The sequence below is a fragment of the Mobula hypostoma genome, chromosome 9 (assembly GCF_963921235.1).
Source record: "Mobula hypostoma chromosome 9, sMobHyp1.1, whole genome shotgun sequence".
Classification (NCBI taxonomy): domain Eukaryota; kingdom Metazoa; phylum Chordata; class Chondrichthyes; order Myliobatiformes; family Myliobatidae; genus Mobula; species Mobula hypostoma.
Window position 1 is genome coordinate 108,601,244 of NC_086105.1, and position 21,700 is coordinate 108,622,943.

The following is a 21,700-nucleotide window of genomic DNA, read 5'->3' on the forward strand; positions in this document are numbered from 1 at the left end:
TTTCTGCCTCTGCCTCACGAATGATCCTAAGTTCATCCAGCTCCAGCTCCCTAACTCGGTTTGTCAGGAGCTGCAGCTGGATGCACCTTTTACAGGTGCAGTCATCAGGGACAATTGTGCTGTCCCTGACTTCCCACATACTGCATACAGAGCACTCGGCTGCCCTAACTGCTGCCTCCATTACCTACTCCTAAGTTAATTTAATTAAAGGAACATACCCGGCCTTTCCTCACTGGGAGCAAGCTCATCCTCAGCCTCTCAAGCCAAAGCCTCAAAGCTCCACTCCTACCCTGAGCTACTCACATGCTGGCCGCCCTTCAGTTTCCCCTCCTTTTACTTGTCCCTGACAGTAAGCGGGAAGAGAAGGTGGCAGCGCGACACAGCTCTCCGGTGAAATGATATCGTATTTGTTAAATAGAGGCCGTGGACAATTCTGATTTAATGGAGACAGACGTGAGAAGCACAGAGGAACATCTGGAGAAATTTCTGAAATACCTAGTTCGCTGCCGCTGCTACTGTGCAATCGAGAATCTCCGGAGGGAAGGCCCCAAAATCCCCCGCTTTGCCTACTGCTGGTGACCGAGGCGGAGGTCGAAGTGTTCAGATAGAGATGGTGCTCGGTACTCGGAGGGCTGATCAGAGCTCGAAGTTTTCGGACGATTCAGAGTCGGACTGTGGTTGGGCATGGCAGGGAGAATTTTCTTCCTTCTCCCGTCTGCGTGAGATGTGGGACTTTCGAGACTTTGAATTTTTTTTAACTGTGCCCATGGCCTGTTCTTCATCAAGTTATGGTATTGTTGCACTGTTGTAACTATATGTTATAATTATGTGGTTTTTGTTAGTTTTTCAGTCTTGGTCTGTCCTGTGTTTCTGTGATATCACATCGGAGGAATATTGTATCATTTCTTAATGGATGTATTACTAAATGACAATAAAAGAGGACTGCATGTCCTCATAATCTAATCTAATCTCAAGTACTCTCTAATCAATACTCTGTTTAACCCTTCAGTTGCCCTCCACGCTCCTTTTACAGCACACTCTCCTCAGCTGCTTCCCAGCACTCAGTTTCTCCTGAGCCCCTCGCTCCCCCTCCTGCCCTCCTGCCCTCCTGCTGCGACTGTCCCTCGATCACACTGCGGAAATGTTTTTGCAGTAAGCAAATTGCAGTGGGTCAAAATTATCCAAAGGGCTGAAGTTAGCTTGTGACATGACCAGTCTCTCGAAGCACTTCATGATGTTGGATCTTAGGATCACCAGGAGGTAGTCATCAACTTATGTTACCTTGTTTCTCTTAGGTACCAGAATGATAGATGGAAGCTTCAGAGTGAAACAGGAAGAGGTTAAAAATTCCATCATTTTATATTATTTAGAGATACAGCACAGTAACAAGCCCTTCCAGACTGCCCAATTACATCCATATAACCAATTATCCTACTAACCCCTAATGCAAGGAAATTAGAGCAGCTGGAGGAAACCCACACAGAGAACGTACAAATTCTTTGCAGATAGTGGCGAAATTAAACCCAGCTCACTGTTATTGTAATAGCATTTGGGTAACCGTTACACTTAAGAATGATCTCAAATCTTGTAAAGGATTTGGAATGACTCTTGATATCCCCAATAACTGCATGAAAATCTCAATATCTTGAGAAGGGCAGGGTCAGCCAATCTGAATGATGCAGTGCTAGACTTCTTGAGAGTGGATCTCCAGATTCATCCATTATTTCTGGCTTGGGAACGCCAGGATTGTCCTGAACCAGAATATGTTCCACTCAGAAATTAAAATAAATGAAGGAATAAACTCCCCACAGTCCAGTATCAGTGAATATTACAGATTATCCAAAAACCTTGTTTTGATACAAAAATGATTCATTGCTGCCAAAAAAATGTTTCCATTTATTACATGAGATTTGGACATAAAATACCTCATTAGGTGTACCATGCATTGAAAGATCTGTAGGCAAAGTGCAATGAATTATTCACTACTATACTGCAAGCCTAGCTGATCTTGCCTGGATGTTAACAAACTGAAATGCCAGTAAATATCCAAAGCATAAAATGTAGAGATTAAGAGAGGTCCTGTCCCAGCAAGATTCAATGGAATTCTTAAGCAACTAATTTGTTGCAAATTTGAGATTTTGAAAACCGATATATGCACCTTTAGCTCAATGCTCTGCCTATTACAATTCTTAATGCTCATGTTTCAGCATTATTCACACTCCTAAAGTTTGCGAAATAGCTATTTTTCTTCTGCATCATGACTTGCATACTTGATGCAAACATTTAAATAGAAATTTAAAAGGCAAATGGAAAACAAATACTTTGGCAATCACTTTCATTTCCAGAAGCAGATGTTAGAGGGAAGTGGAAAAATAATCAGGAGACATTTAATTTGTCAGAACTTTTTGTTCAAGCCACTTGGAATTAAGGAATGGAGACTAAAGATTGCCACCCATGGACTTGAATAATTAAGATTGTTCTCCTGATTGCTATCAGAACATGTTCTTTCTTGAAAATTTCTGGAGTTTAGGCTATGCCACCATGACTCATTTCTGTGGTCCTGATACATCTTCAAAAAAATCAAGAGTTCATCATATTATACACCCACGTTACATTTTCATGCCCCTTTATCTGTGCTACTCACCTCCCTCAGATGTTAAAATGCTCTGCTGCTGTGATTCTCTTTTTACATATTGCTCTCCAACTGTGCCACAATCATTCCTGAACACCAGTTACTACAGCAATTCTGAAATTGTTTTCAAATAGCTATTTATGGCAAGTACTGACAGGCCATTTCATTTCCCCAGTTTCTACACTTTGTGAATGAAGCATGTCCTCCCATGATAAGACCACACATCCAATGTAATTTTTAATTCACCATAAGCAACCCTTAACAACACTGCAGGTAACATCTCTATAAGTATGTGGTATACCCTTTGTAATTAAAAGTAGAACTAACACATGTCCATTCTTTGTAAAATGCAACACCAAGCAAATGGCATTAATATTGCATAAACAATCTTTATTGGCACCCTTCAGAAATTCCAGGATATATCGTTTATATCTTTTGAGCCAAACAGCCTTCAATCAAGAAACATTAATTAAATGCAGGAATTGCATGGATATATTTTCCATTCTGTTTCATGTCCAGATGTCTCACAATCTAATAACCGAAGCATAGTTTAGTTTCAAAGTTTACTAATGTTCAGGAATACATTTCCACACTATTGATCATTTACAGCACATTGTACATAACATGGTAGATGAATTCAAATATTGAAAGTTTTACAAACATTAGAACTTATGCCAAAATGTCTGTCAATGTATTAAACTATTAGTTGTCTAGAAGCAAACATTTACCAGAAATCTCAGCTTCAAGATGGTACAAATGCAAAAGTTCAAAAAGGAGAAAAGCAGCTAACTGCATCAATTTACTGCACTTCTATCTTCTCTTGCCACCTTCATATCTAAATTCCCAACTGTGTTTTTAAAATATTTATAACTTTCTTCTGTCAGTTTTAGAGTGTTGAGAATAAGATTCAAATTGAGTCTCGTCTTGTTCAGGAGACTGATGATTTCTTATCAAAAGCCACATATCATCAATATTGAACATTCACCCATTACTACTACTCTTCAATAGTACTCATTGCAGACACACTGATAATGACCAGTTCAGCAGAAACTATTATGGTGGCTGGTTCAGAGTTAGTTCACTAGACTTAGTGGTAGAGTTTCAGTGCTATGGGGCATCATCCTGGTAATTCACTGCATATGCAATAGCTAGTCACTGCAAGTTTCTACTCAAATACCTACTTAAAACTGCCAAATGCACTTAAGGACTACTAATAAAAGTACTTAAATCTGTTCCCATTCAGATTGTTGCAAATACTTCACTTGCATTGATCACTTTGTATTAATTTCTTTTAAATTACAGGTTAATCAAATTTATTAGAATAAAACTTATTTACTGCAGTTTATTATTTAGTTTTTGTTACTAAAACTTGGTACATCTTCCAAGGGAAATTACAAAACAATTCAACATAACTGGAGCACATTGCACCACCAACTGATATCAATGGTAAGACCGGGTGGCAGATTGTGGCCCACTGTACCAGTAAGAAAAAAAAAGGATCTATGCCCCAAAACATCAACCCATCTTTGATCCTTGGAGATTAAACAATAATCAATAAATATTCATCTACAATGAAAATAGGTGTGAGCAAGCTCTTTCAAAATTCAAAAATCAATTTTCCGTGTTACAAGGCCAGGAATTTCAGTGGGAGATCAACTGAAAATGCAGCAATAGATGAAAGTGAAACTCAGAAGAGTTGCTTTTAAAGAGTGTAGTAAATGAGATCAAACATATAGTAGTGGCACATAGTTAAATTATTTTCCATCAACTTTAATCTGTTAAAATAGCAGAATTAATTTTAAATGGAAGCACAGGTCAAAATTTTCAGGACAGTGGTACTGTATAATGAAATAGTAATAAAACTGACAATAAAGTGACTCCTGACAATAAGGTGTATACTACCTCGAGCTTTAATTTAGATTGCAGATGCATGCTATTTTAAAGCTTTAACTCAAAAAAGGCACTACAATATAGTTAATTGTGATACATAATGAATACAAGTACTGATCAAAGTACTTCCATAGCAATACAGACATGAACCACTACTAGCCAAAATATATTACAAGCAAAAAGCAAAGCCAATCCACCACCATGGATACCATGAATATACTAATCACCATAGATCAGGATGCTATTGCCTCTGTCAGTTATTCAAGGATAAACTGTCTTCAGCTATTGAAGTCTCAGCTTTTCAGCTGTTGATCATTACTTCCATTGTTCAGTTCACAGGACTCCACAATTTACTGAACAGTGATGAAATTTAATACCTGTGAGCCTGTTTCTATTGCAGTATGCAGTTTATGGAAATGCAATCAAAATTTAATTCATTGCACTGACAGCAAGGAGTGCTGCTTAAATACAGAATATAAAGTCTTAACTGTAGGACTGGCTTCTGAGCTACAAATTGATGCACTCAGAAGAAAAAAAAGATGCAGCAATGCAATATCCTGCATTTGATCCTAGTTTCAAAACCATTATATTATATCCTGAAATTTCAGTTGTCAAATGGGAAACTCAATGGAACAAATTTAGTGCATTAATATCTACAAACGATACAAAAAGATGCTGCACTAAGCTGCATGCAAACCCAATTCCAAAACATTGTTTTACATTAATAGACCGAATTCAAATGTTTTAGTACACTTTTGATCTGTCAAGAGTACATCAGTGAATGTTTATGCAAAGTATTCAGATTACCTGCTTTTAAACCAGCCAATTTCAACTCAATACCTTTGCACCAAAGTGACACTTTGTTATATTTCTTACTTCACTACTGCATTTTGCAATTGTATGAAGTAGTTTCCAACAACATTTAAGTGTATAATGATGCACCATTGCGTACTTTCTATGATAGTATAGCAACAGGTTTTGGTATTTTATCAAGGCTTCTAGAATGCAGAGATACTATTTCCTTCCTTTCACCCAGATACCATACTATCACATTCCCCAGGTTTTCCCTTAAAGCCCATAATTGTATCCAAATACCATCTATGTGCATCATTACAGGTCCATTAGGGTTTTCCTCCTGGGTCTTCAATACAAGAACTGATTTTTTTAACTGATGATTTTGCTCACGGATTGTAAGGTGGGAAATTCATCATCCTCAAAATGCGAAGTTTTATGGGTAACAAAGTCTTTCTGGGTCAGCACCTGATGACATGTTGGACACACCTGGCAGTCGAGCTCAAAAGTAACGGACGCTTGCCATCCATTTTTCTTGTTCTTTTTTGATTTGTTTGATATTGGTTTTTCCTGCATTCTCAAGTCCTTATGAGCAGATAGAAGCTCCTGCTGTTTGGCTGTATCTGGCAGCAAAACCAGCAGTTCATTAAATATTTTCAGGAAATTTTCTCCTAAAATTTCTCGGCAGCTCTTATAGTACTCTGTGGCAGAAATCAGACCCTTTGAAGCAAGAACAGGATAGTGTAAAAATGAAAGTTAACCAATTATCAGCATAATATACAGATTAATATTTCAAGATAAAACCCAGTAAATATAGCAATGTAGGCAGCAAACATTTAAACTATTTTTGCTGGAGGAACTGCAAGATACCACCATAATTCAAGACAACAACTTTAATTAGAGCTTAAAGAAAGCAAAGTTACACTAGTACAAATAAATAGGTTCTGAGATGGCATCCCTCCAAAGATTCTATACTCTGCAATGGCAGCTTCATGTTAGGAAGATGGTAACTCCACCCTTTAACATAAACAAACTGAACTACATGCCACTTAGCCCAAATGACTATAAAGAAAATGTAGCTCACTACAAAATGATTTGATAAAACTCAAAACACAACAGAAATCGATCAAATGAACATTGCAGTTTTGCAAGGGAGATCTAAGCCTATTGGATTTTTTTTTAAGGAAACTAGCAGAAAAAGGAAGAACAAATAATCTCACAGACAAGAGCATAATTAAAACATAGTTTGGTAATAATATGCTGCATATATTAAAGATTAGTTGAAACGAAACTTCAGGAATATTTCTGGCAGGCAGTAATAGCAAGAGTCCAAAGGCATCAGTGCTTGGTCTTCAACTATTAACAGTATGTATTTAATCTAAGTTTGCCAACAACAAAACTTAGCTGGAGGGTGGGGGTGACGGGGTGAAGAAGAAAGATTTGTTTGGTGGGGTTAGGATGAATTGAGAAGTTAAGGGCAGTGCAAAAAAGGGTTTCAAAATGAATTAGGCATGTAGAGCAAGCAGATAAAAGCATGGCAGATTCATTATAATCCAGATAAATAAAGTTATCTGCTTTTTTAAAGATAGCATATTATTAAAATATTGGCAGATTGGGAAACACTGATGTAATAAGGCTTCTGTGTTTCCATGTGCAGCAATCACAAAGCAAACCTGCAGATGAAGCTAGCAAGAAAGGCAGCAAATGGTATGTTGGCCTTCAATCCAATAAGTTGTACAGCTAAGTTCAAAAATGTTTAGTTACAGTTTTAAAAAATATAAACACAGGGGCTTGGCAAAGCCAAGTCGTGGAATACTGTATGCAATTTTGAGTATATATCATAAAACTCAGGTTCACTTGGACTTCCGAGCCACTGTACTACCATGTTTTTAATTAGCACTCAAAGGCTTTTCGTTCACTTCCTATTTTATTCAAAATTCCACATTAACATTCCAGTGAGAATTTCAGGAGTGTTGGGTAGGGTGGGTAGAAAGAATTAGAGCCCCACTGAGTGAATGAGGAGCTCAGGAACCAAACGCCAAACCACCAGGGGTTTGAATGGTCAGATAGCAGATTATCTGTGTTTTTCTGTACTTGCTATATGGAAGAAATGTCTTCACTCATGAAGATGAAATTTTCTACCTTAGAAGACCAAATCACTGAACATACTCAATAAGATTTCTAGATATAGAAAACATTAAGCAATACGGGGATAATGCAAGAATATGGTGTTGAGATAGATGATTACAGTGAGTGATAAAACTGGCTTTAACTTGCTCCTATCTGCCCTATTTTACTGTCCTGTCTTCATTTATGATAAAATCAGCATAATTCACAGCAGTAAATTTAAAGATTCACTAGGTCTAGATATCCATCTTAATGCTTTTTTAAAAATCAAAGTTATATCCAAAAAACAGAACTTTGAATTTGCCTTGTGAACACAAAGCTGATTGCTGATTTGATGCCATTTATAAAAATCTGCCCAATTTTTAACCTCCATTAAGTCCCATTACATGCTTTCCAATCTTACAGTCTTTTGTGCTTCCCACACCCATGCTTCCTACTCTACCCCAGTAAAATAAACAAATTAATAAATTAAATAAAAATCTTCTTTGGCCTGAAGAATTAACTGTTTCCCTTTTCACATACGCTGACTGGCCTGCTGAGCAATTTCAGCATCTTGTTTTTAATTGTAGTTTAGTTACTGATGGAAAAAATTATATGCTGTGTCTTCTTCTAAAGAACAGTATGAAGCCAAGGGATGTTCTGCCATTTCAACATTTTTCTGCAGCTTACCTGTCTGAACTGCCCAGACTGAGTCCTAAACTTGTTGAATTTTGTTTCATCATTGTGCAAAAATGTATTTATGGACTGGATTAACTCAACGTTCCTCTGCTGAAAGTTCTCCGGAATGAGGTAATTATTTGATGAAGGTGAAGACCTACATTAAAAAAAGTGGTTACTTTAAAAATCTGCTAAGAGTTAAGAAAAAGAAATCAGAGATCATTGCTTCTCTTATCAACCCATCTTCATTTCTTACTATTATCCCACCAGCACATTATATGCATTCCCGCCACCATAGGAACATCTCTGGACATTTATCGCATCACTGATAAGCAAGCAGTTACCTAGAATGTCCCAAAATTTTTAAACTGGAAATGGTGTTTTCTGTTGTTTCCTTTATGCTTAATGTAAACACCACTGAATATGAACTACACATCAAACCAGCCTACATGTCATAGAAATAGTCAATAAGGATGGTAAAACTACCTACATTTAATTTTACTCTAATAAAAACTAGAAATTAAATAGGCAATATTTCACAAATTTAGAAAAATGAAAAATTCTTGACAAGCTGCACTAAAATAATGCAAAAAAGAAATATTTTCATATACTTCAATGTATCCAAGCTGCATGTTTTCTCACATGGGCACAAAGCATTTATGAAATGCTCTAGCAATTTTAATTAAATATTTCCAGTTTGTATTTCAGTGAGCAGGGGGATTAACTTTTATACACCAAAGCTTCAGAATCTCCCATGCTTACCATTAAGTGGATGTGTTTTATTAAAATGCTTGCTAAGAGTTAATGAATTATAGAAATTTAAAGTTTATCCGATAGAACTTTAATTCAGAATTTCTGATGTCAGGTCAATTATTTTCTTCCTAGTTATTTCTCAAGGTCCTCGATCTGTTATTTTCCTAACAATTGCCCACAGTCCAGAAGCCACCATCAGCAGACGTTTTATTTTAAATTAAGTAGTGGATAGCAACATGTCCAACAGATCTCATCCCTCAAATGTGATTCCCTATTGCCTGGTAATCTGGGGCTAAATAGCAAAAATCTTAAATCCATTAGCATAGCAGAAATGAAATGGAAGAAAAAGCCTTTTATTTGACAAAAGGAACAAAAGTTGCACACACACACAGTACATCAACTGTATGTTAAATTTCACAGCTGAACTTTTGCTTTCATTATGGCACTGGACTCAGGATATAAAACTTGCTTCTCTATACCAAATGGTTGGAGAGCAGAGCACTGGTATGTGTACCAATTACAAATGGGCCAATCTATGTCTTCTTCAAGCAATGCATTCTGCTTCCACTCCGTTACTCCAAGCAACAAAGATTAAGAATGAAATCAGCAGTTAGAAAATTCATAGTGCAACAACCTGGACTACAAAATGTGAAGTGATGGTCAAAATGCAAATATTCACAAACTGCTGCTCTTTGTAAGACATGATCATTTCTTACTTAAGCTTAAATAATAGCAGAAAATTCTACTGCCCAAGCATTCTGCAAGTAATTGGTCACCTCAATTTGCCATTTCTAACTCACACTGTCTTCAATAGAATCAGAAGCAAATCACTTATTGAGGTCAAAGCAGTATTTTCAAAACATCACTGAGACAGAACATCGCAAAGCGACTACTTTCCACACAAATGCAGGCGTGTCAGCAAAATCTTCCCACAGTGGTAGTAGACTAGCTTTTATTGCAGAACAGCTCAGCACATGCAACAGGACTTTACTATTCAGGAGTTTTCAAAAAAAAAAATTACCAATCCTTTACTTTGTAACAAATGATTAATGTTCATACACTGCAAATACATTATTTGCAGTAGGGATTAGTTGTAAATTAAATTTAAACAAGTTAAAGCACCTCCAGAAATGAAAAGATTTGTGCTATTTTGGCAGGGAGATCCACCAGTACTGAACCCCTGATTTTTGTTTTGCAGTGATAACAAAAGAACTGCCTCAGTGGAAAGTATTTTACATACTGTTTTGGTGCTGGAATCATAGGCTCGCTGATGTTTGAATTCAGAGGGACACCAGTAAAGCCAGGAGGGGGTTTACTAACAGGGGCAGACAATCCTGGTGGAGGAGGAAGATTGGATGGTGGGCTCTTCACTGGTAATAACTTGTTAAAACCTGGATAAAAAATAAATTCAGAATTAAATGTCTGAAATTAGCTAAAGCTTTATTTTTGAAATCCTAATGTAAAAAGAAAATATTGTTGTTAGATATTTGTCATTACAGTAGTTTGGTACCAAAGCAAAGCATCATTGCATACTACACTGACCCACTAACATATTTACCTAGAGTTCAACTCCAGCTGCCTTTTCAGAAACTCACCCTATCCACATATACTGACTGCCAAATATCAATACAAGCACTTACCCTTCCTCCAGTATACAATCTTTAGAACATCTGCTTGATAAAGAGATGGCTCTAATTCTGACTAGGAGCATTTAGTTTTTACAAATAAAATTGTAGTGATCATGTTTTTAAAATGGCTGCAGTTTACATACAGCTTCAGGAATATCCACTTCAAACCTGAAACACATTTAAAACAATGCAGCACATTGTTCAAATGATGGCAGATTTGAGGCTTGGAGAACTTTCACGATAACATATCTGCACATTAACTATCAACAACAGCAAGGAGGACAGTAAACAACTTTTCCAATCATTTACAGTTAAATGATTTTTTAAAGTTCTTTAGCATCGCTGTGCAGTATCTGGATATTTTAAGCTCTATATTGATAAATGGTGATTTTCATTACCTGTTGAACATATGATGACCAAGTTTCATTTTAACTAGGTTACCCTTTCTCAATCTTATTTATTTAATGAATTACTCTGAAGCAGCAGCAGAAAAGTCCCTACAGCTATGAAATTAATGGTTCCCTAGCACTTCTGACTGGAACTACCAATATTCAACATTCTTAAACAGCTACAAGAACCACTGACTTGAACTATGTGCTGTGAATCCAGAAAGCCCAGGATTTGGTCACAAATATGCAGCATTAGCTCCAAGTTCACTCCAATGCTGGATAATGTGGAAATGAAACTTGTAGGGATTCTACAGCATCTACTGCGAGAGATGGGAATGGGTGTGAAAATTAATAGGGTCCAATTGGGATTCCTAACTTATGGATTAGGAGGCAAGGGGGAAAATATTAATTTAGCTACATTTTCAAAAATTATGTGTTTTAAATTGTCCTAATTATTTCTATTTCAATAACTTAAAATATGCATGAAATGTCAAAGGCATTAAAGCTTTTAAAATAAATTACAAGTTTCACATTCGGCTTTGCTGAAACTATCAAAGGCATTCCAGTGGCAAGACCTTCACATTCAGCCACCCAAAGCCTGGTCATTTTTCTAAAACATGTTCCTGAATCCTGCGATGTGGAGGGCCAATGAGATAGTCCCTTGCACATCCAGCCCAGATAACAGGCATGAGTAGACAGAAGGCAACAATTCCAAGCTGCATACCCGATCCAGCAATTTTCAAATGTTTCATTTGGTGCCAAGCAGGGGGGGAGATATAAAATGGCCCGTACTTAAATATTCCCAGTTTGGCTTGCTTAGTTACTTCAAAAAAAAAACACTTCTAGTACTTTCTTAATACTTCCACAGATTGGCAGTCTCTGCTATGAAAATCTTCCATGGAGCTTAAATACAACAGTCCAACTCAAGGCAAATTATTCAACTCAGCCAAACTGTTATCCAGTTAGCCCATCATGCCATTATATGATACATTAACTTTTTAAAAAGCAGTGTCTATAGTAGCAGAAAACCCCACGTTCAAAGGCTGGGTTGTGATCTTCAATCACTCATCCACAAAAAGCAATTACCAAAGTTCACTGAAATTCATCACAAAAAGCCATTCTTTAAAAAAAGGGAGCAAATCAATCAACTGATTTAAAGAAAAAAAAAGGGCGAGTTTCATCTGAATGAATAACGTATTTTATGAATGTAAAGACACTTTCTTGTACGAACTATATATGACTATGCAGCAATATGGTTGATTCAACCATGGTCGTCTTACTGGAATAATCTAACAAAACTTGATACAGATTAATCACAAATGAGCAATGATTTATTTTCTGTACCAACAATACTCACAAGAATGCATTTAGGAATCTAAAAAACTATGACAATAATGATCAAAAAAAAACTTAAGGACAATTGTTTAAGGTGTTCATATAAAGAACAGGTCTTATCAAGCAAGTTATCCCAAACCAAAGCTTGCAATGTCAGATTTTAAATATTTTGCTAGATTTATCTGCATAGAAACCCAATAGCAAGATACTTCATAGTTATGAATGAAGTAGAATAATGTTCAAGTTCCTAGACCATAGATCCTAAAGCCATGTATCTGACTTATAAATCTCCAGAAATGCTTCCCAATCTTGGCAGTGACTGATGATATTGATAAATGAAACAGCAAGTTCAAGAATGCTAGATTTTTTACACCAATTTACTCAAATTAAATAAGTGACTTTCCATACCCAGAATCAAAGATGTTTTCAACTCCAACACAAAATTTGCTTGCAACACACAAGAAGCTGGTTGAATTGGTGGGACAAGCAACATCAATGGAAGTAAATGGCAACTCAACATTTTGGGTGAGGCCTTTCATCTACACTATTCCAGTCCAGACAAAGGGACTTCAACCAAAATGTCGACTGATCATTTACCACCATGGCCTATTGAGCTCCTCCAGCTTTTTGTGTGTTGCTCCTGATTTCAGAATTTGCAGTCTCGCACTTACATAAACATACTTAGTGGGCAAAATATAATCTACTATACCATGATCACTCCTAAAATAGTTACCTGGAGGTGGATTCTTCGGTAAAACTGGGTTTCCCAGCACTGGAAAATCTTCTTCAGGTAAAGAACTTAAACTATCTTCAGGCTTCTTAAACCCTGGTGGTTCCTTTATTGTGCATGTGCTTGCATTTACAGTACATAGTTTGTCAGTGTGACCATTCAATACATGGGTGACTGGCAAGGTCTTCTGTTTAATTTCTGGAACATTCTCCTTTTGAACATTAGCTACATTTGGTTCAGTAATTGGAGCTGGTGATGAATTTTGCTTTTCTCCCCCAATCTTTTTCTTTTTACCAACTTTAGAGACAGTTTGTGTTGAATGAGTTAATAGAGAGGAAATATCTAACATTGTGGGTGCACTTCTGAACTCTTGGGCTGTCAAGCCAGTACCATCTTCCTCATCCTCCCCATCGGATTTTAAAGCAGCTTTATTTTTTGTTTTGGTACTGTGATTCGTTGAAGATTTTTTGACAGCTTGATTAGAATTGTTGCTACTGGAATGCACTGTTTTCAAAACACTTTTACTAGAAGCATTAGTCCACGCAGTTGCTGATGCTGTGGGTTTTTGCTGTTTAATTTTTGACACAAGAGCAGGAAAGTCCTCTTCCTGAAAAGTAGTATTTTTCTTAGCTGCAGATGTGTAAGTTGGAGTAAGACCTGTGCTACTAGCGCGTGTTGAGACAGACAAACTAGGAAACTCTTCTTCATTTAGGCGGACAGGAATCACATGATTAGAACTGCCAAAAGATAAAATGCCAATTAATCCTACTAGTTAAAAAATCCTGTAATTATTTAAAAACCATTAGACATTCCAAACTTCAGAGCCAATGAAGTATTTTTCTAAACATAATTGTTACTCTATAGAGGAATAAAAAGTGACTAATTTGTACAACACGGCCAGTTGTCTTAAACATTGTGATTATGCCCCAACACCCTTTCTCTAATCTATTAAATAAAAATTTATTCCCCCCTCCCCCAGGATTATGCCATATTCCAATGCTGCCCAACAAATCATTTCTTATTTCTTTCCTTCACCCTACCTTGTATCTTTTCATTTCAAATATGAAACAAATAGTACCACTAAAACATGCATTTGAATATTGCTGAAGAACATATGGAATTACCTAGAAATAATTTTAATTACACAACACGACTAGAAGAGAATTTTGAGCAGGTTGAATATACCTTGGATTAGGTGCAGCAGTCACTTGGAAATTCTCTTGCTTTGACAGACCTTTAGCAGACTCTTTAACACCTTTAAATAAAGGCAAATTGAAATTTATTCGTGGCTTCACAACTGTACAACAATCTTTGTTTTAAGTAACATACTTATGAATGACTTGGGCTTAATTAAGTGTTAGCTTAAATTTTAGGCAGTTTCACAGGTCATTCATTATCTGTTCCAAGGATATTTAGATTAATTAAATTGTTGAGTTTCTTTACTGCAATTTTAGATTGAACTTTATAATATTCTGCAAAACAGGCATGGTGTACATCAGAAACGCAGCAAACTTTCTTCCACAATACTACTAGTTACAGTACCTTTGTTGTGGTTGTAATCAGTTATGCTGGAGTACATGAGCAACCAGTTTAATATTGACCCAATACATTAACAGTAAGATTTAGACTTATAAACAACTCAAAACCTGCACCTAAGTATATGGCAAAGGAAAATGCTTTAATTTATATCAATGTCATGCAAGATGAGAATATTAGGCCACTTAGCCACAATAACACCAGTTTATCTAATTCGATATACTGCCTGGGATGCACCTTGCTTAAGACTAGGTTAGGGCGCTTGGTAGCATAGTGGTTAGCATAATACTGTACAACATCAGCAATTAGGGTTAATTCCTGCCACTGCCTACAAGGACCTTGTACGTTCTCCTTATGACTGCATGGGTTTCCTCCAGGTGCTCCAGTTGCCTTTCCCATTCTAAAGGTGTATTGATTAGTAAATTGTGGGCATGCTATGTTGGTACTGGAAGCATAGCAACACTTGACTCACTAGCAAAACCTTGGTTTGTGTTGGTTGCTGATGCAAACAACACACTGACTGTATGTTTTGATGTACATGTTACAAATAAAGCTAATCTCCAACTTTGAGTTTGTACCTTATACTCCCACACACCCTGATGTTCTGCAACAAAAGTAGAAAATGTTGTGAACACTCAGGCGAGGTATCAACTGTGGCATGGGAGATAGTGACATTTCAGGATGATGACTTTAATCTTGGTGACACCACAAGTTATGATGAAAAGTCATAAACTTGAAAACGTTAACTGTTTCTATAGCTATTTAGGTCGCTTGGCCTGTTGAGTATTTGTAGCCATTTAAAAAAAAAGATTGTATTGTTTATTCCTTTTCCTAGTTGAGATAAGTCTTTTAAACATTCCTTTGCTTAATTCATTATTTGTGCATGTCTGCTTTTATCTCTCATTGGTTTTAGAACCATAACTATTCATTTACCCTTTCATCTAACCCAATACCATACTGATTAGTTTGAAATCCCTGAGTATCTACTTATTCCTGCTATAGTCATCTGCAAGATATTCAAACAGCAGCAAGGCCTGTCAATTACCGAAAACCAGAAGTATATGCGGAGCTGAAACAAACCTGTAGTCTCACTAGTTGACTTAACTACACTTTTAGCATTACATGCGTCATCCTTTTCCTTTTCACCATGATTATTTTTGCCATTATCAGCTGCTTCCTTTGAAGCAGCTTGCTTCTTTTCCTCTTGCCTTCGTGCTGCTATAGATGCTCGAACAGCTGCAGCAACCTCACGATCTTCTTCCTCCCTGGAAAACCAAGGATTAATTAGTTACAAATTATGTCAATGGAGAACTAAACAGAAACTAGCGTTACAACATCCAAGCAACATACATCAAAGTTGCTGGTGAACGCAGCAGGCCAAGCAGCATCTATAGGAAGAGGCGCAGTCGACATTTCAGGCCGAGACCCTTCGTCAGTCCTGACGAAGGGTCTCGGCCTGAAACGTCGACTGTGCCTCTTCCTATAGATGCTGCTTGGCCTGCTGCGTTCACCAGCAACTTTGATGTATGTTGCTTGAATTTCCAGCATCTGCAGAATTCCTGTTGTTTACGTTATAACATCCAGTTCCTTTATTAGATGTTTTATTCAGATCAACTGCATACCATTTTATTTATCATCACTCTTGCCATTCTTCAATTTTTCCAATGCTGATATACTGTTTTGCCCTATTTTGTCACTTTTAGAACCTCCAGAATGTAATCTTCATAAGCAGAAATAAAAGCTCAAATAGATTTTCTACCACTGTATTTTCGATATCAATAGAACCCACCCCCACCAATGTCTCAGCAATGTGCACCTCAGAGTATTCACCCTTCAGAAAAAAAAAATTGCTACTGCTTGGGCCTTGGAAGATTGAACTCATGCCCCAATAAATGTACATTGATGAGGACGATGTAGAAAATAAATAATTTCTAATTAGCAAAGAATATTTCAAAACAAAAACAAAGGCAGAGCTGGACATTACTCTCCCTAATGTTTAATTAGTATGTGCTGATCATAATGAGTTTTTTGGTTGTACAAGTGGTGGCAGATCTTACCAAATGGGTATTTAAACATAGGACTATCCCAATAATCACACCAATAATTTATACTCTCAACATATGCAGCAAAAACAGAGTGCAGGCCCTTCTGCCTAGTCATTAGGATTTTAGTGCTGGTCTAGGGCAGCACAGGTATTTTAATTGGAGACAGAAAAAGTGTCAATGAAAGTGAAATAAAAGGAGAAAAATTTAGGTAAATGAATAGCATAGTTACAGAAAACCAGAAACTGAAGTAGTAATAGACGTAGCATTTAATAAGATTTTGTCTGATACCAATTCTTTACTGCATTAACTAAATATCCCCGGGTTCACTTAGTATCCAACTATCTATCAATCGGCTACAAAGCTTCCACAACCCTCTCAGACCACAAGATGTAGGAACAGAATTAGGCTATTTTGGCCATCGAGTCTGCTCTGCCATTCAATCATAGCTGATCCTTTTTCCCCTCCTCAGCCCTATTCCCTAGCCTTCTCCTTGTAACCTTTGATGCCATGTCCAATCAAGAAGCTGTCAAGCTCTGTCTTGAATACACTCAATAACCTGGCCTCCACAGCTGCCTGTGGTAATAAATTCCACAAATTCACCACCCTCTGACTTAAGAAATTTGTCCACATCTCTTTTTTTGAAATGGACGCCCCTCTATCCTGAGGTTGTGCTCTCATCCTACACTCCCCCACTCCCACATCCTTTCCACGTCTAAAATTCCAAAATTCACTGCCCTCTGAATGAAACCATGTCATGGTTATTAGGCAGATGCTGGATTTTTGGCATTTTCTCCAGCCACCATCTGTTCTTTAAAACACACTTTTTTTTGGTTGTCTAGAGAGAATTCAATCCAATATTATGTTGCAGTTTGGGTAACTGGTTCCTAGATCTGAACATTCTCAACAAAACCAATCCCTGCTGGTCACTGGTAGTTGATCCAAAAACCTTCACACAAGTACAAATTATGGTGGATTTACGTGTAATCCAGGCATTGAGGCTCAGGGAGTTAGGAGTCCCTAGAATGACTGAAGAAGAATTTGTTTGCAAGGCCAACAAGATCTTAACTTTTTTTTGCAGTAGCATTTCAGTTGTCAATGCTGTTTTGAGGCTGAGGAAAATGACAGAGTGAATTAAGCAGCAGTCAGCCCAGCAGTCATCTGTACTTGTTATAACAAAGAGAACACCATGTTTAAAATTGCTCAGTTGGACAATGACAAATTTAATAGGTGCCAATTCAGGACTGAGGGTTTTGCCAAGGGGTCTTCTACCTAAATCATGATGAGATAGTGTTGATAACATAAAAGGCCTTTTATCAGGAGGAAGATGCCAACAGAGTCTTGCTACCAAGTATTGCAGCCAGTTTTTTTGTTTTTTAACTCATAGCTTCAATAATGAAACACAGAAGGAAAAATAAACAGTGATGTAAAAGATTGTGAAGGTACACAGAGCAATACCAAGCAGATCCCAATATATTATATGGTTACAAAGATCTTCAGAAGGGACAAGATTTGAAATTACAAAACCTTGTTAATCACACATTACCTGTTATATTTCCATCTGCCTCGCCGGTTTTGTCCTCTATTTTGGCCTCTTCTATTAAATCGATCCACTTCTTCATAATCCTCTCCACCCAAAATACCTACAGAAAGTAACATTAGCTGTGAATGAGCACTGACCAAAACAAGAAAAAAATATTTATTATTTCAAAAAGACATCATTCTATTTCCTGAGCACAAAAAGTGACCTTGGGTTTACATAAATTGTTAAAGTCCATTATTAGAGTTGAGCATCCTTTGCCTTAGGTATCAGCTATCCATGCAAAAATCACTAGGAAATTTGCTGGAAATGCAGATTGACAGTGGCCCAAAACCCCAAAGTAAACTGCCAGCTTTCTACAATATGTGGTATGGTTTTAGACTTCCATGCTTCTGTGGTTACATGCAGTGAACCAAGACAAGCCAGATCAGGTGCCTCTGCATCTAACATCCTATTTTGACACTAACTTAAACACTGAATTGAACTATCGATGTTATGAAGACAATAAAGCCAATGTTTTAAATTACATGTTCTTTTAAAGCATTTTTTTTTGAAATTGCAAACATTTATATTTAAGTTGTTCAAATAAATGAACATCTTACTCCTAGATATTTAAAATGGCAAAGGCCTTTGACTGTGCTGAGATGAGAACTTTCAGCCCTGCTGGCTTTCTGCATCTGGCATATGTAGCACAGGCAATTGTGTCACTGCTATCAAGCTGAATCCAGGATGATTCAGGCAATATGCCTCATTTTTAACCTGTTTATGAGCATCAAATTCAAGGGACTTCTTTAATCAATTACATTTTTAGCAGTAATGGATGAAGTAGTAAAATAAAATACAACAATCATACCAATGAATAAAGACAATAAAAAGTAGCAAAAGAAAAATATGATCCCATTTCTAAAACCCTAAGGTGAAATTTAATGTAAAAGAGGTAAATGATGAGTCTACACAAGATACTATTTAATCAACAGATGGAGTACTTTTAGACAAACTAACTACATGCAGGAATAAGCCAACTGTTTCAATGTACCCTTTAAATAATCTAAGATCAAAGAGTATAAATCAAATCAGAAAGACCCTTATGGTTTAAATTACCAACAATAAACTACCAAGATAACAACAGTGCAGCTCCAGAAATTTCACAAGAGGACTGTAATTTAGTTAGTTCTGGAGAGGCTAATGCAAATGTAACACAAAATGGAACTCCAGGTATATTCTTAGTTAATCACAAACTATTGTTTCTATGCAAAAATAGAAAGCATTTCAATTTAAAAAAAATATGTGGAGCAATTTCTGGACCTACACTGGAGCACACCCATTAGGCAATGGATAGTCAGAAAGAGCAACAGTTTAGAAAACACCTGTGAAGCACAACGTAATTTACATTACATTTAAAATAATGATGTGTAAACATAATCCACTCAAAAATGCAGCACTGAATTCTTGAATCCAACTTGCACACGGTCAAAACAAAAAGTTATATGCATTTTAGCTCCAATAAAGTGGCATTTAATGTAAAAATGAGGTAAATGATGAGATATTGTTTAATCTGCAGATGGGAGTACTTTGTACTTTTGGACACTGCAATTATTGAAGATCAACAGGCAAGGAAAGAGGTAATGCAGATTCACTTAGATAACTAGGAATGAAAAAAAAGAGAGACTTATAATAAAATTAACTTATTAAACAGAAATTCAGAAAGGGGCCCCAAGTGCATTGTGAAAGATTATTTCATAAAACCAGTTTGGTATTACAAGCAAAAATGAGGTTAGGATTTGAAAACAAGGATTAAATCAGTGTTTAATAGCTTGTGGGTAGTTTTCAGATTCAATAAGCAGTACTTAGAATATTCTGGGGGAAGAAAAGCAGGATTGGGTAACATTTAGCAAAGCTACATGGGTAGTGCTTAGAAATAATAAAATGGAAGATAACTTTGAAGGGATTATACAAGTCTCCCTAATAGCAGAAATTCAAGCAGCCATATGCAAGGAAATCATAGAATAAGAGCTGGTAATTTCAATTTCCCTAATAATCACTGGGATTGACCATGCTAAGGGATTAGATGGAGCTGAATTTGTTAAGTGTACAGGAAAGTTTTCTGAAACAATATGTAGATGGCTCTGTTAAAGAAAAGCATTTGTCAGCTTCATCTTAAGAAAAGAGGCTGGCTGAGTGGCTACTGTTAGTGGGGGGGGGAGGGAGGAGGGGGCAGAGTATTTTGTACCATAATTCTATTGGTTTCAAGACAGTTTTAGAAGATAGCGCTAGTTCAAAAGTTAAAGCCCTAAATTGGGGCAAGATTAATTTTGATGGCATTAGAAAAAGAACTAGCAAAAATTGATTGGGACAGGCTATTAAAGATATAAGGATGTCTGGCAAGTGGGAAGCTTTTGAAAATGAGATACTTCAGGGCCAGCATGTTCTTGTTAGAGTGAAGGACAAGGCTTGCAGGATTAGGGAATCACAGTAAGGGTGATATTAAGGCTGTGGTCAAGAAAAAGGAGGCATACGCAAGGTATAGGCTGCTGGGATCAAACAAGACCCTTGAGGAATGCAAGGGATGTAAGTTAGGACAAAGGGAACATGGGATTTCCTTGGCAGATAAAGGTGAAGGAGAATCTTATCCAATTCTACAAGTATATTTAGAGCAACTGGGCAATTACAAGACAGTAGGTCCTTTGAAGGATCAGTGTAGCAATGTGTGGTGGCACGGTAGTGTAGTGGTTAGCACAACACAAGTGACCCAATTTCAAATCCTGCTATCTGTAAGGAGTTTGTATGTTCTCCCCCTGAATGCTTAGGTTTCCTCCAGGTGCTCCAGTTTCCTCCCACAGTCCAAAGAAATACCAGTTGGTAGGCTAATTGGTCATTGTAAATTGTCCCATGATTAGACTAGGATTAAATCGGGGAGGGGGGGTTGCTGAGCAGCACAACTCAAAGAGTCTGAAGGGCCTATTCCACGATCTATCTCAATAAATAAATAAATAAAGATGTGCAGGATCTAAATGAATACTTCAATTGTGTTGTCCGGAAAAGTTCATGGAACCTAGCAAGTTCAAGGAAAGTGATACCCTGAAGCAATATTTTTGAGGTGGTGGTGTGAAGCAAGGGAGAAGCTTGCCCTTAGCCAACAGTGTTATACCAGAAGACTGAAGGAAAGCTTTTTTTTTAAAAAAAAAGGGTTTCAAGGTCAAGTCAGGGAATTACAGGCCAATGGGCCACTTATCAGTGGTGCAAAGTTACTGGAATGGATTCTGAGGGAGGAGATTTGGTTGCATATGTGAAGGCAAATTAGCAATACTCAATGTAGCTTTGTTCATGGCAGATCAAATTAGATTGAAGATTGACAAGGGTAGGGTGATGGATACTGTCTCCATGGACTTTAGCAAGGCCTCCGATAAATCCCAGCTGGCCCAAGAAGTTAGAATACTAGTGGGACATAGGTCGGTTAGTAAAGTAGTGAAGTTTGTTTTCAATGGCTGAGGAATAAATAAGTTGGGACATCACGTTACTGTCATACAACTTGTTGGTTATGCTGCTGATGGAGGATTGTTTGCAATTCTGGTCATGGGTGCTATTAAGCTTGAGGCAGTGCATAAAAGACTCATAGGAATACTGGCTGGACTGGAGGGTTTGAGTTATA

General features: G+C 37.1%; 1 protein-coding gene across 2 annotated transcripts in view; it reads right to left on the reverse strand.

The window, feature by feature from the left end:
* Positions 1 to 1,386: 1,386 nt before the first annotated feature.
* The window catches only part of znf598 (zinc finger protein 598), a 30,048-nt gene continuing 9,734 nt past the window's right edge, over positions 1,387 to 21,700 (reverse strand). The window contains exons 6-12 of one of the 2 annotated variants that reach the window (XM_063058862.1): positions 18,058 to 18,154; positions 15,550 to 15,734; positions 14,119 to 14,188; positions 12,937 to 13,670; positions 10,092 to 10,242; positions 8,111 to 8,255; positions 1,387 to 6,034 (exon numbers count right to left, since the gene is read on the reverse strand). In XM_063058862.1, coding sequence (XP_062914932.1) covers positions 5,687 to 6,034; positions 8,111 to 8,255; positions 10,092 to 10,242; positions 12,937 to 13,670; positions 14,119 to 14,188; positions 15,550 to 15,734; positions 18,058 to 18,154 — 1,730 coding nt within the window. In that variant the 3' untranslated portion in view covers positions 1,387 to 5,686. The remainder of the gene's footprint in view (positions 6,035 to 8,110; positions 8,256 to 10,091; positions 10,243 to 12,936; positions 13,671 to 14,118; positions 14,189 to 15,549; positions 15,735 to 18,057; positions 18,155 to 21,700) is intronic. The other variant, XR_010019293.1, reaches the window with a different exon arrangement.